Here is a 14,316-nt window from a genome sequence, read left to right on the forward strand (position 1 = left end):
AACACCTGTGAAATGACTCATAACATTCATGCGAGGCTGAGGAAGTGGCTAGCACTCTTTAGCGCATCACAGAAATAATACGGTCTCACAGCCTGCGTGTTGTTTACCCCAAGTCAGCTTTCATTAAGCTGGGGGTGCAGAGAAATGACATGGCCTTTACAGGAGATCTGCGAGGCTTGCCGTGAGACTGACTCTGCCGTGTGTGGGAAGGAGTGTGTGCGTGTGTGTGCGCGCGCGGAGAAGGTTCCTCACCTTTAGCGGCGGTGAGCATGGTGGAGGCCAGCTCACACTGCTGGGACTCCAGGTGGCCCAGAGTGAACCAGCGGGGGTAGCGGCTGGGGACCATGGAGATGCCGTGGTGGGGGTGGCCCACGTCGCCCGAAGGGGCCGTGGACTCCAGCACGGGTAGCCTGTGTGACAAACACACACACACACACAGCTGTAAGTTTCAGTTCGCGTGCCACGGCTCTCAGAATGCCTCACTTTCGTTTCGGATGCCCGCTGCAGCAGGTAAGAGAGAAGGCGTCCGCACCAGCCGCAGCCTGCGCTAGGTTTCGGTCAGCAGCTCGTAACACACAGGCGTATAAAAACGCACACACACAGCGGCAGGCCGGTCCCCACTACATAAAACGTCCCCGCAAGTATGCGAGATCTCTCACGTAGCCATCACACAGCGAGCGAAGCCCCCGTGACGTGAGAATCGTTCTCTCAGAGGCAGGGCTGCCATTATTAGAGCTGGGCCCAAAATGGAGGACCGGGGCGGGTGTCTGGCGCCCGGGGGGAGACCGAGCCGACCCCACCGCGCTCACGCGGGGCCCCTAAGCTCCGCTATTGATTTTGCATTAGCAGACCCCCGAGGGGCCCAGCAAGGATAATGACAGCCCAGCCTAGATGAGGATTACCCACCAATAACGAATAACGCTGCACATGGAAAGTGTGATGGAGGCTTATTGTGTGTAGATACCGAGGTTTCAGGGAGGCCGAGTTGTGCGATGGCAGTTAGCTACTGTCCTTTGCATCCTTTTTGTTCGAAATTAAATGGGTATTCACGATGTTACACAACACGTAGTAAAATAATTTCCTTCACCGGACAGCTTTCCCTTCGACCGTTTATGCTGAAATATGCGATCCACATTCTTAAGCTTATCTGATGAATGGAATATAATTTGTTTCTAAAAAAACCATTAGGGTTCTTTGAGGATAAGCCCTGAAATGGGAAGGAAGGAAACCTCGGTGCCAGAGGCCGCGCCGTTAGCACACGCGTGTGCGTGTGCGTTTGAGGGGGACACTCACCGCATAGCTCGCAGGGCCAGCTTGTAGGCCAGGTCGGTGTCGTGGGGCAACAGGGCGGAGAACAGGTACTTGGCAAAGGTGTGCATGGGGACGCTCTCTCTGTGAATGATCTCACCCAGCCCGCTGAATGGACCTCCTGCGCACACACACACACACACAAACGCGATTAAAGCTCTCGTCCTGCGGGCCCACAGTAGAAGCTTTCATGTTTTTTATAGTGCAAATGAATGCAGATGAGTGCACTGAGGGGCAGGCTGGAGGGGAGGGGAATGTGCTGCTCTGCTCAGCCACAGAAACAGGCTCTCGTCATCGGGAGCGCACGCCTCCCTGCGGCCTCAAGGGGGCGCTGAAGGACACTCAGGAAACTGAAGTCAAAGGCGCAACCTCAAGGGATTCAACAAGAAAAAATAGGGGGTGGGGCCTTGACAGAGTGGGTGGGGGTGGGGCTTTGGCTGAGAGGGCGGGGCTTCGGCATAGGGGGTGGGATCAGATGTGGAGTAAAGGATGAGATTGGGAGGGGGAGATAGACGGACAGACGGGACAGCGCCGCCTACCTTCCAGCAGCAGGATGGCCTGTTTGCGCAGCGCCTGAACCAGCAGGTCGTCCAGCTCCATCTCCTGCAGCCGGGCGATGATCTGCTCCTCGTTCCGGCACACCTTGTCCTGGGCGTACAGGCCCTCGGGCATCACCCGCTGCTGCCCCATGCCCATGAGCGCCACCTCCAGCGCCAGCGCCAGGTAGGACTCCCCGCCGTCGGGGCTGCCCCACACCGGCACGTGGTGGTACACCGGCGGCTTGGGCTCCCCGGAATCTGCCGGAAACACGGACACGAGGAGAACGGTCAACCCTTTTTTTTTTTTTATCTTTTTTTTTTTCTCTCCGTCAGTGTTCTAGAACTCCAGTAGCATCATTACATCAGCATTAGAATGTTCGGTCGAGAACATTCTAATCGCATTATTTGTGATCTTAAACGGTTAAACGGTGAAACGGTGAAACGCGTTCATCGCAAGCACAGGCCTCGGTATTCACTTGGTCTTGACTGGAGATGGTGCTCGATACTCCAAGTTGAGGTAGATACTGGATTACTCTCGTTCGATACTTGAGAACAGGCCATTCATCCCATGTTGACCCACTAATTACACCTGCCAAAAAGTACAATCTACAGCAGGGGTGTCCTTGTCTGAAAGGGGTGGGAGTGGGTGCAGGTTTTTGTTTCAGCCCAGCACTGGGACTCTTGATTCTACTCATCGAGGGCTCGACTGAAGACCATGGTAAGATAATTGTGCTGGGCTAAGACAAAAAGCGGCACCCACCACTGGCTCTTTTTTGGATAAGATTGGACACCCCTGCGCTAGATTGTACTAATTAGCGGGCGTAATTACCGAGCCTGGATGGGCAGCACGGCCTGTTCTTGTGTATTCATACGCTCTTATTTTCTCACGAACAACGAGATGACAACCAGCGCGGAGAGCGGTGGCGAAACACTCCCGACGCCTCCTTTGAGTCGAATCCAAGCCTGCCGACTTACCATTCTAATCCCGCCAAATACGAGCGAAAGAGCGCTTTAATTACTCCTGTATTCATGCGCTGAGAATCATTGTAGTAGTGCTTATTTTTAGCAGCAGTCATTGTCGTAAGGGTGGGAGAATAAAGCTAGTCATATAAAGGGCTACATGCTAACCCACAATAACGGTGCGATAGGGGGCCTCTGGTTTGTTAGTAATCGCTTCTCAGCCCCACAAAGATGTAGACATACATACGTACACATACACGTACACGTACACGTACGCACAGGACGCTATTCGTAGCCCAGCGGCAGGCGATGAAGATGAGCGAGGATGGGGAGGAAGGACCGTTCGTGGTCAGCGTGAAAAACACAAACATCTGCTGCCGTGGATCCTCACTCTGAGCTTAAATCCCTCTGGAAAATGATCCACTGGCACAATCCTGTTTACGAGGAGCAGGGTCAGGCCCCGGCTTTATCGCCATGGAAAATACAGAAAAAACCTTTTCAAAACAGGATGCGTGTGCGTGTGTGTGTGTGTGTGTGTGTGTGTGTGTGTGTGTGCGTGTGTGTGTGTGTGTGTGTGTGTGTGCGCACGTGCGTATGTGTGTGCGCCAGGGACTGCAATCACTGAAATAAAAGCGGATTCAAGGCCATGCGCTCGGCTTGTTTTGAACGGTGTATTGACCCATACGAGATGCAGTGCCGTGTTTAGACTGTGTTGATTGGACTAAGGGATGTGGTGTTGCGAGTATAGACTGTGTTGATTGGTCTAAGGGATGTGGTATTGCGAGTTTAGGCTGCGCTGATTGGTATATGGATCGCCTGTCGCCCACGGAGGGAGGAGGGAGCAATTTCACTCATGACCCATATTTTAAAAGAGGCCACATTAATCCAGCCCAGCCCAGCCCAGCCCAGCCCAGCCCAGCCCAGCCCAGCCCAGCCCAGCCCAGCCCAGCCCAGCCCAGCCCAGCCCAGCCCAGCCCAGCCCAGCCCAGCCCAGCCCAGCCCAGCCCAGCCGCTCCGCAGTAGAAGCAGGCCCCACCCCAGTGGCAGATGTCCCCGGCTGTGCGGTGAGGTCACACAGCGGGCCCTCCGGGCGGAGGGCCAGGGCTTTGTGTGGGGGTCCGTCCGTCCGCGTGCCATCGCTCCGGTGTCTGTACCACGCGCCCGCATTGTCCCGCAGCACAATGCCTCCCCTGTGCGCTCCCAACAAAAGGAGCGCCAGATCCCGGCTCTCCGGACAGCGCGGGCGGAGCGTGGGCGGAATTTCAACCGCGACCGCTTCGTTACGTCAAAGGCTCTGGGACGGCTGAACGGCGCTGACATTGTGTCACTGACGTAAAAGACCGTGACCGGGCGGCGATAGAGCAGGGGAGGGGGTCCTGTTCTGGTTTTTACAGCCGCGAGGACTGCAACCACGCAGCAGAACGAGGGTGAACTTTCCTGCATGTTGCCCTTGGCAACCGCAAGGGTCACGACCTTGACCTCCAATGGGGAGGGGTGAAGAGACGCATACCTCCGGTGTCCATGGCGTTGTCGTCGTCCACGCGACAGGTCTCGGTCAGGGTGCCGAACAGGCAGCCAATGGGGTCCAGGGGATGGCCCACCCAGCCCTCCAGATTGGTGGTCGTAGTCACGCCCCTCTGCAACAGCTCTGTAACAGCGGACAGCCAACCGTTTAGACTAACGTGCACGCTAACATATAAACTTACAAACACACACACAACCGCACTCCCAATGGAGCCAGGCAGCCTCTAAATGTCCAACACACAGCAGAGTTACACATACAATTAGACAGAGCAAATAAATATGCTTGCAGCAATAAGTACTAGCCTACTTTCCCCAAATTAATTATCCACGCAATGCTGCTTCATGTGACCAAATTTCATATGTTCGGTTGTTTTCTATATCCCATAATCGTAATAATCGTGCAAAATGAGTAAAGACGATCAGGGATCAAAGCCTGAAATTGTCCCCAAAGCACAAATAGCAGAATGTCAGATAAGAAAGCAAATGTCAGGATATTTTGCCGTTTTAATGTCAATGACACTGCCGTGGCGACCCGTCCTCGGGGGTAACCTGGGAAAAGGTTAAACGACGGCACCGCGGCAGGGAGAGGGGCCGGGGGGAATCGCTTCACGCCTCCGTCTCTCCCGACTCCTCGCACGAACCCCCCGCCCCTCATTACAATCCCCCGACCGCGCGCACTCTTCAAAACACGCAGGAACGTAACGGCCGCGAAAGAGCCTTCCGTCCAAAGCCAGAGAGCTCTTTGGTTTTAAGGGAGACCACGTCCACGTAGCGCGCACAGCTGGGATTTCATGTTAATGCTGTTATGTGGTGCCCACACAAGGAATGGGGGGGGGGGGGGGAAGAGATTTAATTTCATGATTTCATTCACACTTTACAAAAGCTGTAGAATCATAAAAGAGAAATTGAATCACATTTACAGTTGACCACAGCAGCCTAAATACCATTGAAATTAATTGTGTAGTTTAGGGAACTACAGCAAAAAATATAATGTGCAGATATAATGTATACTTTATGCTTGATTCTCATTAGTTTACATACACACACACACAGACAGACTGTCACTGTAGCAGTCCATATGTAATTTAACCCCAGGCAGACAGGGGGCGCTGTAGCGGGGTCCTCACCTTTCTTCTGGTGCTTGTAGATGTCCAGCTGGCGCTGCTGCTGCAGCCGCAGGGTGTTGATGATGGCGACGGCCAGGCGCAGCGCCTCGCGGGGGTAACCGTGGGAACGCAGGGCGTCCACCCGCGCGCACGCGGTCGGTACGTGGTCTGAAACGCAGGTCACATGACGCATGACCCAGGATTCTACAGGCGCAAGCTCCAACTGACTCAAACGCATCTGCGTCTAATGCTCTGTGTAAACGAGACGGCGTGTGTGTGTGCGTGCGTGCGTGAGTGAGTGTGTGAGAGAATGAGCCTGTGTGCGTGGAGTATGTTTGTGTGCATGCGTCCATATTGTGTGTATGTGTGTGAGAGTGTGTGTGTGTGTGTGTGTGTGTGTGTGTGCATGTGTCCATATTGTGTGTTTGTGTGTGTGTGGTGTGTGGGTGTGTGTGTGTGGTGTGGTGTGTGGGTGTGTGTGTGTGGTGTGCGTGTGGGTGGTGTGCGTGTGGGTGGTGTGCGTGTGGGTGGTGTGCGTGGTGTGCGTGTGTGGTGTGCGTGTGTGGTGTGCGTGTGTGGTGTGCGTGTGTGGTGTGCGTGTGTGGTGTGCGTGTGTGGTGTGCGTGTGTGTGTGTGTGTGTGTGTGTGTGTGTGTGTGTGCGTGGCGCGTGTCTGAGTGAGTGCAGTTCCTCACCCAGCCACAGTGGCAGCCCCTGGGGGTTGAACAGCAGGCTCTCCCCCTCCCTCTGGTAGGACGGGGACATGTAGAAGTCGCTGCTGATGATCCTCTGCAGGTGGCTGTCCTGCCAGTGCAGGTCGCAGGCCTCCATGGCCCGCGTGAACACCGTCCTCCGGGGCCGCGCCAGAGAGTCTGGGGAGGGAGAGGAGGAGTCAGCAACGCCACGCCAAGCCAAGTCACGCCAAGTCATCCTTTCATAACTCCCATCCTAATATCACAACAACCGAAGACAAGGCGCCTACAACACGGTCAGGGAAAGAGCGCTAAAATGAGGCAATGAGAAAAATACCCCAGAAAACACTGCCTGCCTCAACATTCAACAACAACATTCCCTCCAGTCCGCACAATCGCAGAAGATCTCATCAACGGGAGAGCTCCCCCCCCCACCTCCCCTGCACCCACTCAATTTGGGGGGCGTCATCTGCCGCGTTTTGCGCCCCTCTCGCTCCCCCCCGCCCCGGCCCGTGTGGGAGCGGGGGCACCTTCACACATGCGGCTAATTGCCCCCAGAAGAGCGAGCTGATGAGCCCCCCCTCCCCTCGGGCGGCCCGCCGTAGCCACCGCAGGCCAATTAGAGCGCGGCAGATGGAGGCCGAGCGGCCGACCGTTCGCCGAGGGTCCTCACACACCAGCCTGTTCCGCCGGACTGCCTGTTCCGCCCGCAACACCCGTCCCGCACCCCCGGACTTCCTCCCGCTACACCCGCCCCGTACCCCTGGACTTCCTCCCGCTACACCCGCCCCGTACCCCTGGACTTCCTCCCGCAACACCCGCCCCGTACCCCTGGACTTCCACCCCCTACACCCGCCCCGTAACCCTGGACTTCCTACTGCTACACCCGCCCCGTACCGACAAACCCGGCACTTACTGCCTATTACAGCAAAGCCTCCCACTTAAGACAAGCAAGCCGGTTAGGGAATAGGGTTATGGCATGTGAGGGATAAGGTAATGATTCGAGGCGAGCAGGCGAGATGAGGTTTCTTGCTGCAGAGGAGAGCTGATTACGTATGACGGGGATCCGCGTGGATATGATTGTTCCAAGTGTCTTGATTATATGGTGGCTAATCTTAGGGCTTGCTCTGGGGCAGGGCGTTGGTGATGTTGGGTTAGTTGGTGATGTTGGGCGTTGGTGATGTTGGGTTAGTGTAAGAGAGGGAGAGACTGACCCTGGTTGAGGTTGCTCTGGGGCAGGGCGTTGGTGATGTTGGGTTAATGTAATAGAGAGAGACTGACCCTGGTTGAGGTTGCTCTGGGGCAGGGCGTTGGTGATGTTGGGTTAGTTGGTGATGTTGGGCGTTGGTGATGTTGGGTTAGTGTAAGAGAGAGAGAGAGAGAGAGAGAGAGAGAGAGAGAGAGAGAGAGAGAGAGAGACTGACCCTGGTTGAGGTTGCTCTGGGGCAGGGCGTTGGTGATGTTGGGCAGCTCGCTCCCGTAGTTCCCGTCCTCCAGGGGGCACACGTCCATGTCGCTCCACTTCTTGAGCTGCCGCAGCCAGCCGCTCTTCTCCTCGCTCTTGCAGTGCGGGTTCAGCACGATGCACACCCACAATGCACCTGGAGAGACCGCGAACCACACACGCAGGTCAGCAAGCCGAAGGCCACTCAATCCACACACACCGTACCATCAACCTACACGATGAATACCTCAAACTGGTATGTTAAAATGGTATTATAACGTGGGAGCGCTAAATGGCAGTTTTCCGTGAGGTCTGCGGTACATGACGGAGCAGCACGGCAGCACTGAAATAACGTTTCTCAGAGGTCGGCAGTGGATGAACGGGGGGGAGCGCAGTGGAATCCGGTAGGCTGGCGCGTCGGTGCCGGAGGGAGCCGGCCAATAGCGGCGGTCTCTCCAGGTAACAGATGGCGTGGCAGCGGGCGATCCTCCGCGCCGGCGTTTAAAATGCGGTTTAGCGGCGGTCGGGTTCGGAGCAGCGACGGCAGCTCTGGCGGTTACGGCTCCTCCGAGCGGCCCCGCCCCTCCCCGACGCCCCCCGCCCGTTTTCCGGTCTCCACAGGGGGAGGAAGCCTTCCATCCGCCCACGTCACACGCCACAGGTACCTTTCCCTTCACCGGGCCGGTTAAAGTTAGAACCGGCTGGGGCGGAAACTAAATGCCCCACTTTTCCCTCTTCAGAAATCCCAGATGCAGGGGACAGCTTAGCCTTAGCTGCAGTTTTATCTGGAGCTATTACACAGAGTGAGTCTGTGACGGCAAATCTGCCATTTCTACAGTGAGAGTGCAGGTAGAGAGCATCTTATTCAGTTCCTAGACCTCTTAGCACTTCCCGCTGACACAAAACTCCTCAGACTGTTTCTACCATGTCACGGCACCGTTATAACATCGACAAAAACATTCCAGTCACGTTGCGAGAACATCCTGTGTCAGCCGGCCTGTTAGTTCCTGCGACTCTGCTAATGAACCTTGAAGGCAATCGCTCGTAAATATTCAGCAGCAGTGAGACCTTTGTATCGGTACGGTTCCAATAATAATCTATATGTGGAAAAAATACAGCCAACGAGCATTCAAATCTAAATCAGCCCATGAATACGTAGAGAAGTTAGGCGGGCGGACCTAGCGGGCGCTCGGCCTCGTGGGAAATGTAGTCCCTTACCCAGCTCGTCCCACAGCTGCCTGCACTTGTCGGTCATGCCCGTGCCCTGCTGCCTCCACAGGGAGAGGCGCGGGTCGGCCATGAACTGCTCCGTGATGAGGGTCAGCATCCGCGCGCCGTTTGAATCGCGCATGCGCAGCATCTCCCGCACCTGCAGGGAAGAGAGGGTCACCGTGACGACACACGCACAGGACACGGTAACTCTCTTTACCCATGTGACTCATCTATACACTTCACTAATGAAGCGAAGGGACAGAAACTGAGACACTTACAATTTTAGATTTAGCACTGGGACCATGGCAAATTTGAATGTGTTTATTTGTTTCCTTCCTATAGTTCCTGTTGTCAACTACAAGATGTTACCATAAACATTTAATTGAGTGCATTCTTTTTAGATCAATGTGCTTTTCACTTCTTTGCAAAAACTATGCATTTTATCAAGAAATTAAATATAATTCTCCCCAAATAAAAGGCAATCCCCTTAAACACAACTGGATCACAGTCTTGGAGGTCAACATGGTTTGATATTCGTTTGATATAAACATGCCAGGGTTAGCATGGGCAGCTCACCTTGGCGAACATGGAGTTGAGCTGCTTCCCGGAGCCATAGTACCCGCCCTGGGACAGGAACTGCTTCACCTGCTCCCTGACCTGCTCCTCATCCAGGTGCCAGCAGTTATCGTCGTCGATACTGGCCCCTGCCGTGGGGTCCGGGGCCCCTGGGAGCCGAAAGCAAAGATGCGACGTCAGCACAAACACAAGCAATATCATCGCATATATCCCAGATAATCTTACAGACACGAGCAAACGAGCACAATGAAATAAACCATTTCAAAAAGGACATTCCCGTTCAAGAGCTTTCAAAATACATTTCCAAAACATTTGAATGAAGCAGGACTGATCATAAATCACTACAGTACAGGGGGCTGTTGCTGACCGGCTGACAAGTACAGTACAGTGGTCTTTATATAGGTTTATGATGATAATCTAGATTTATCTTCCATAATGCATTTCGTACACTCCACTTTCAAAAATACAAAAACAGAAAACACCATCATGCTTTTGAAAAGCCCATCAATAGGCTTCGACGGGGATAATTCAGTCATTTTGTTGCGGCCGTTTGAAAAAGGAGGTTTTGAAATGCATTAGGTGGAATCACTTTGGGGAGGAAAGGTCTTACAATAGTGCTGATATGAAAAGCCTCTTTAAGTTCTCCCCCTTAAGAGAACGCTGGCCATCAGCACATTTTTCAAAAGCAGAGCCCTGTTCTAAGATCAGGTGCAGACAAATACGATTCACGGTGAATTTCAACAAAGGCTCAAAACAATAACCTTTAGAAGAGCTTTATTATGACCTCGCATATTCCAGGGGAGATGAGCTGCATTAATTCACCGCAGTCAATCACAACAGTGCACTGTCCTTGGAAGCTGTTGTTTGTCTGTGTCTGTGTCTCTGTGTGTGTGTGTGTGTGTGTGTCTGTGTGTGTGTGTGTGTCTGTGTGTGTGTGTGTGTGTCTGTGTGTGTGTGTGTGTCTGTGTGTGTGTGTGTGTGTGTGTGTGTGTGTGTGTGTGTGTGTGTGTGTGTGTGTGTGTGTCTGTGTGTGTGTGTGTGTGTCTGTGTGTGTGTGTGTGTGTGTGTGTGTGTGTGTGTGTGTGTCTGTGTGTGTGTCTGTGTGTGTGTCTGTGTGTGTGTCTGTGTGTGTGTGTGTGTGTGTGTCTGTGTGTGTGTGTGTGTGTGTCTGTGTGTGTGTGTGTGTGTGTCTGTGTGTGTGTGTGTGTCTGTGTGTGTGTGTGTGTGTGTGTGTGTGTGTGTGTGTGTGTGTGTGTGTGTGTGTGTGTGTGTGTGTCTGTGTGTGTGTGTGTGTGTCTGTGTGTGTGTGTGTGTGTGTGTGTGTGTGTGTGTGTGTGTCTGTGTGTGTGTCTGTGTGTGTGTCTGTGTGTGTGTCTGTGTGTGTGTGTGTGTGTGTGTCTGTGTGTGTGTGTGTGTGTGTCTGTGTGTGTGTGTGTGTGTGTCTGTGTGTGTGTGTGTGTCTGTGTGTGTGTGTGTGTGTGTGTGTGTGTGTGTGTGTGTGTGTGTGTGTGTGTGTGTGTGTGAACGAGAGATAGTCGGGCCCTCGTCTCCCAATGAAGATAATATCTTAATAGGCTTGGATAGGCTTAGAGGGGCAATAATACGTTATAACATCACGAGATTACCATCGGCACATAGCACGCGAACGTGCGCAGGGCTGATTATGAAACGACGCCCTGCGATCTGAAGAAAACACGCTAAGTGTTCTGCGAATGTAATCCATTAGCGTGCGGAGCTGACGCTTCAGAGGAAAGTGGATATGATTGTTTCACGCAGAATGGGAGGACTGCAGCTGGCCTGCTAGCACTGCAGTCTACGGCTCCGCTGTCCTGTCCTCTGTCCTGCAGAGCCGCACTGATAAACCAGCAGTTTCAGAGCTACAGCAATAGCAGCTACAGGTAAGGTTTCCAATAGCATGTTCCAATTGCAGTTACAGGTAAGGATTCCAATTGCAATTACAGGTAAGGATTCCAATTGCAGTTACAGGTAAGGATTCCAATTGCAGTTGCAGGTAAGGCTTCCAATAGCAGTTGCAGGTAAGGCTTCCAATAGCAGTTACAGGTAAGACGTCCAATGGCGTGTTCCAAATGTGGTTACAGTTAAGGCTTCCCATAGTGATTACAGGTAAGACTTCCCAATAGCGGTCTTTCAACAGGGTTCTTCTGGTCCTTCAGCATCAGGTCTTACTGGACGTTGTTGTTGAAGATAACATTACAAACAGCTGTAACACACTCAGCTCGCTCGATCCAGAGAGAGTCCCCCATTCTACACGTTTAATGCTTCAGCTCACGGGGCTCTGAAAGCCGTGGGCTCAGAGGTGAAGCTGACGGGGGAGAGGCAGCCGGACTGCAGCAGCACATCCCTGTCATTCCCGGGACCGGGGGCGCTCTTAAAGAGGCAGCTCTGGGAACGTCGGCACGGCTCCCGGCTCCCTCTCCTTCCCGACCTTCAGAAATGCAAAGCGTGCCGGAGCCTGGGAGACCCGGCTATCAGACGCAGTGTTTGAAGCCTCCCTCCTCTCCGGAAAGACAATCAGCGCTCCGCCACGGAGCAGCACACCTCAGAGGTACTCCTGCCTGCAGAGGGGTGTGTGTGTGTGTGCGGGGGGGTGTGCGTGCACAGGGGCGTGTGTGTGTAGGTGTGCGTGTGCGCGTGTGTGTGCGCGTGTAGGTGTGTGTGAGAATGTGTGTGTGTGTGTGCGTGTGCGTGTAGGTGTGTGAGAGCATGTGTGTGTGTGTGTGCGTGTAGGTGTGTGTGTGCGTGTGTGTGCGTGTAGGTGTGTGTGAGAATGTGTGTGTGTGTGTGTGTAGGTGTGTGTGAGAATGTGTGTGTGTGTGTGTGTGTGTGTGCGTGTAGGTGTGTGAGAGCGTGTGTGTGTGTGTGTGTGTGTGTGTGTGTGTGTACAGGGGCGTGTGTGTGTGTGTGTGTGTGCGTGTAGGTGTGTGTGAGCATGTGTGTGTGTGTGTGCGTGCGTGCGTGTAGGTGTGTGAGAGCGTGTGTGTGCGTGTGACAGCGTCTCATAGCACCATGTTCACAGTGTCTGCTGGAGGTTGGCAGGTGATAAAATGGTGAGCTCGTCTCTGGTGACCTTTAGCGCCTCAGAGACAGTGAGGACTGAGACTTACATCCACTTACATCATGCTTAGTGCACCAAACAGCCTGCGTATGGCATTTTATGCTTTCACATAGCGGGGTGGGCTCCACTAAACACCAGCTCACCTCCCAGGCTCCAGTTCAGGATAGACTTAAAGGTCAAATTTACCCCCGGGGTCTCAAGCCAGCCTCCCCCCAGGGGGCTGGCCACAAAAAACTGTCACCCCAAAAACATTACGCTTCATTCCACTCCCATTGGCATACGATCACTGCATTGAAAACACATCGTACAAAATGGAGGCCTACTATGGATCCACAATATGACCTTATTACCATCCCTCCATGTACCCTGTAAATGGCAGGCATTTATATAGCGCCTTTATCCAAAGCGCTGTACAATTGATGCTTCTCCATCCACCCATTCACACACTGACGGCGATTGGCTGCCATGCAAGGCCCCGACCAGCTCATCAGGAGCATTTGGGGGTTAGGTGTCTTGCTCAGGGACACTTCGACACAGCCCGGGCGGGGGATCGAACCGACAACCCTCCGACTGCCAGACGACTGCTCTTACTGCCTGAGCCATGTACATGCAAAGTCAACACTCTAGTCCAGGCTGAAGGGGGCGTCAGACACCCATTATATTGAGGCGAGGGTCCTTGAGCAGAAGGGTCACAGATCGGGGGGGGGGCATTTGATGGATAAAACAGTAAAACCCCACCCTCCCAACACGCGGGCAGTGACCGTGGAAACCCCCCCCACCCCCCCACACACTGACCGTGGACCTGGTTGATCTCGGAGTTGGAGGACAGGATCTCGTCGGCCAGTTTCTGGGCGGTGGGCAGCACCTCGGTGTGGTGGGCGGTGATGAGGTACTGCACGAACTTCTGCAGCTGGTCGCGGTTCATCTGGAAGAGCGTCTCGGAGATGGGCAGCCGCAGCTTGACCTGCTCGGGCTTGCGGATGCGGTAGAGCGACAGCGCCACCACGTGGGCGCAGTAGAAGATGTCGCGGTTCCCGCAGCCGCACGTCACCGACGTGATCTTGCAGCGGTCGAAGCTGATGGCCACCTTGTGCGTGACCTCGGGCTCCGGCTGGGAGGCCGGCTCCGTCACCGTGCCGCTCAGGTGGAAGCCTGCGGAGGGAGGGAGGGAGGGAGGGAGGGAGAAAGGGAGAGAGGGAGGGAGAAAGAGGGGAGAAAGAGGGGAGAAGAGGGGAGAAAGAGGGGAGAAGAGGGGAGAAGAGGGGAGAAGAGGGGAGAAGAGGGGAGAAAGGGAGAGGGAGAGGGAGAAAGAGGAGAGGGAGGAAGAAAGAGGAGGGAAGAGGGGAGAGAGGGAGGAAGAGGGAGAAAGAGAGAGCGAGAGGGAGAGAGAGAGAGAGAGAGAGAGAGAGCGAGAGGGGAGAGAGGGAGGGAGAAAGAGAAAGGGAGGGAGAGGGGAGAGAGGGAGGGAGAAAGAGAGAGGGAGGGAGAGAGAGAGACGGAGAGAGAGGGAGGGAGAGAGTCAATACTCCATTTACTCAGATGCAGAAATATATTGCAATGCTCTGGGTCAAACACTGCCACATATTTATTAATACACACCGCAGCATGAAACAGAGAGCAACTAAATTCATGCGGAGAAAACACATTCCAGCAAAAGCTTTCTATTTATGAAACGGATTTATGAAATGCGCACGATAAAATAAGGGACAAAAGCGGTTGGGAGACAGACGCTGGGTAAACGGACACGGCGAGGAAGATCAGCGATACCCAGGACAGAACCCCCCCTGTGACGAGCCTCTCCCTGCGAGATACCAGGAGGTCCATCGTAGGACGGCAGGGAATGACAGCCGTCTCGAGAATCATTTAAACCCCCCGCGGTC

The 14,316-nt window shown here is 54.0% G+C and overlaps 1 protein-coding gene across 1 annotated transcript in view; it reads right to left on the reverse strand.

The window, feature by feature from the left end:
- zswim5 (zinc finger, SWIM-type containing 5) overlaps positions 1-14,316 on the reverse strand; it is a 57,050-nt gene that overhangs the window by 2,808 nt on the left and 39,926 nt on the right. Inside the window, exons 2-11 of the mRNA XM_061243146.1 lie at positions 13,232-13,588; positions 9,361-9,509; positions 8,791-8,941; positions 7,553-7,729; positions 6,132-6,308; positions 5,459-5,605; positions 4,318-4,455; positions 1,848-2,105; positions 1,294-1,429; positions 253-410 (exon numbers count right to left, since the gene is read on the reverse strand). Coding sequence (XP_061099130.1) covers positions 253-410; positions 1,294-1,429; positions 1,848-2,105; positions 4,318-4,455; positions 5,459-5,605; positions 6,132-6,308; positions 7,553-7,729; positions 8,791-8,941; positions 9,361-9,509; positions 13,232-13,588 — 1,848 coding nt within the window. The remainder of the gene's footprint in view (positions 1-252; positions 411-1,293; positions 1,430-1,847; positions 2,106-4,317; positions 4,456-5,458; positions 5,606-6,131; positions 6,309-7,552; positions 7,730-8,790; positions 8,942-9,360; positions 9,510-13,231; positions 13,589-14,316) is intronic.

Source organism: Conger conger, chromosome 5, assembly GCF_963514075.1.
Source record: "Conger conger chromosome 5, fConCon1.1, whole genome shotgun sequence".
Classification (NCBI taxonomy): Eukaryota; Metazoa; Chordata; class Actinopteri; order Anguilliformes; family Congridae; genus Conger; species Conger conger.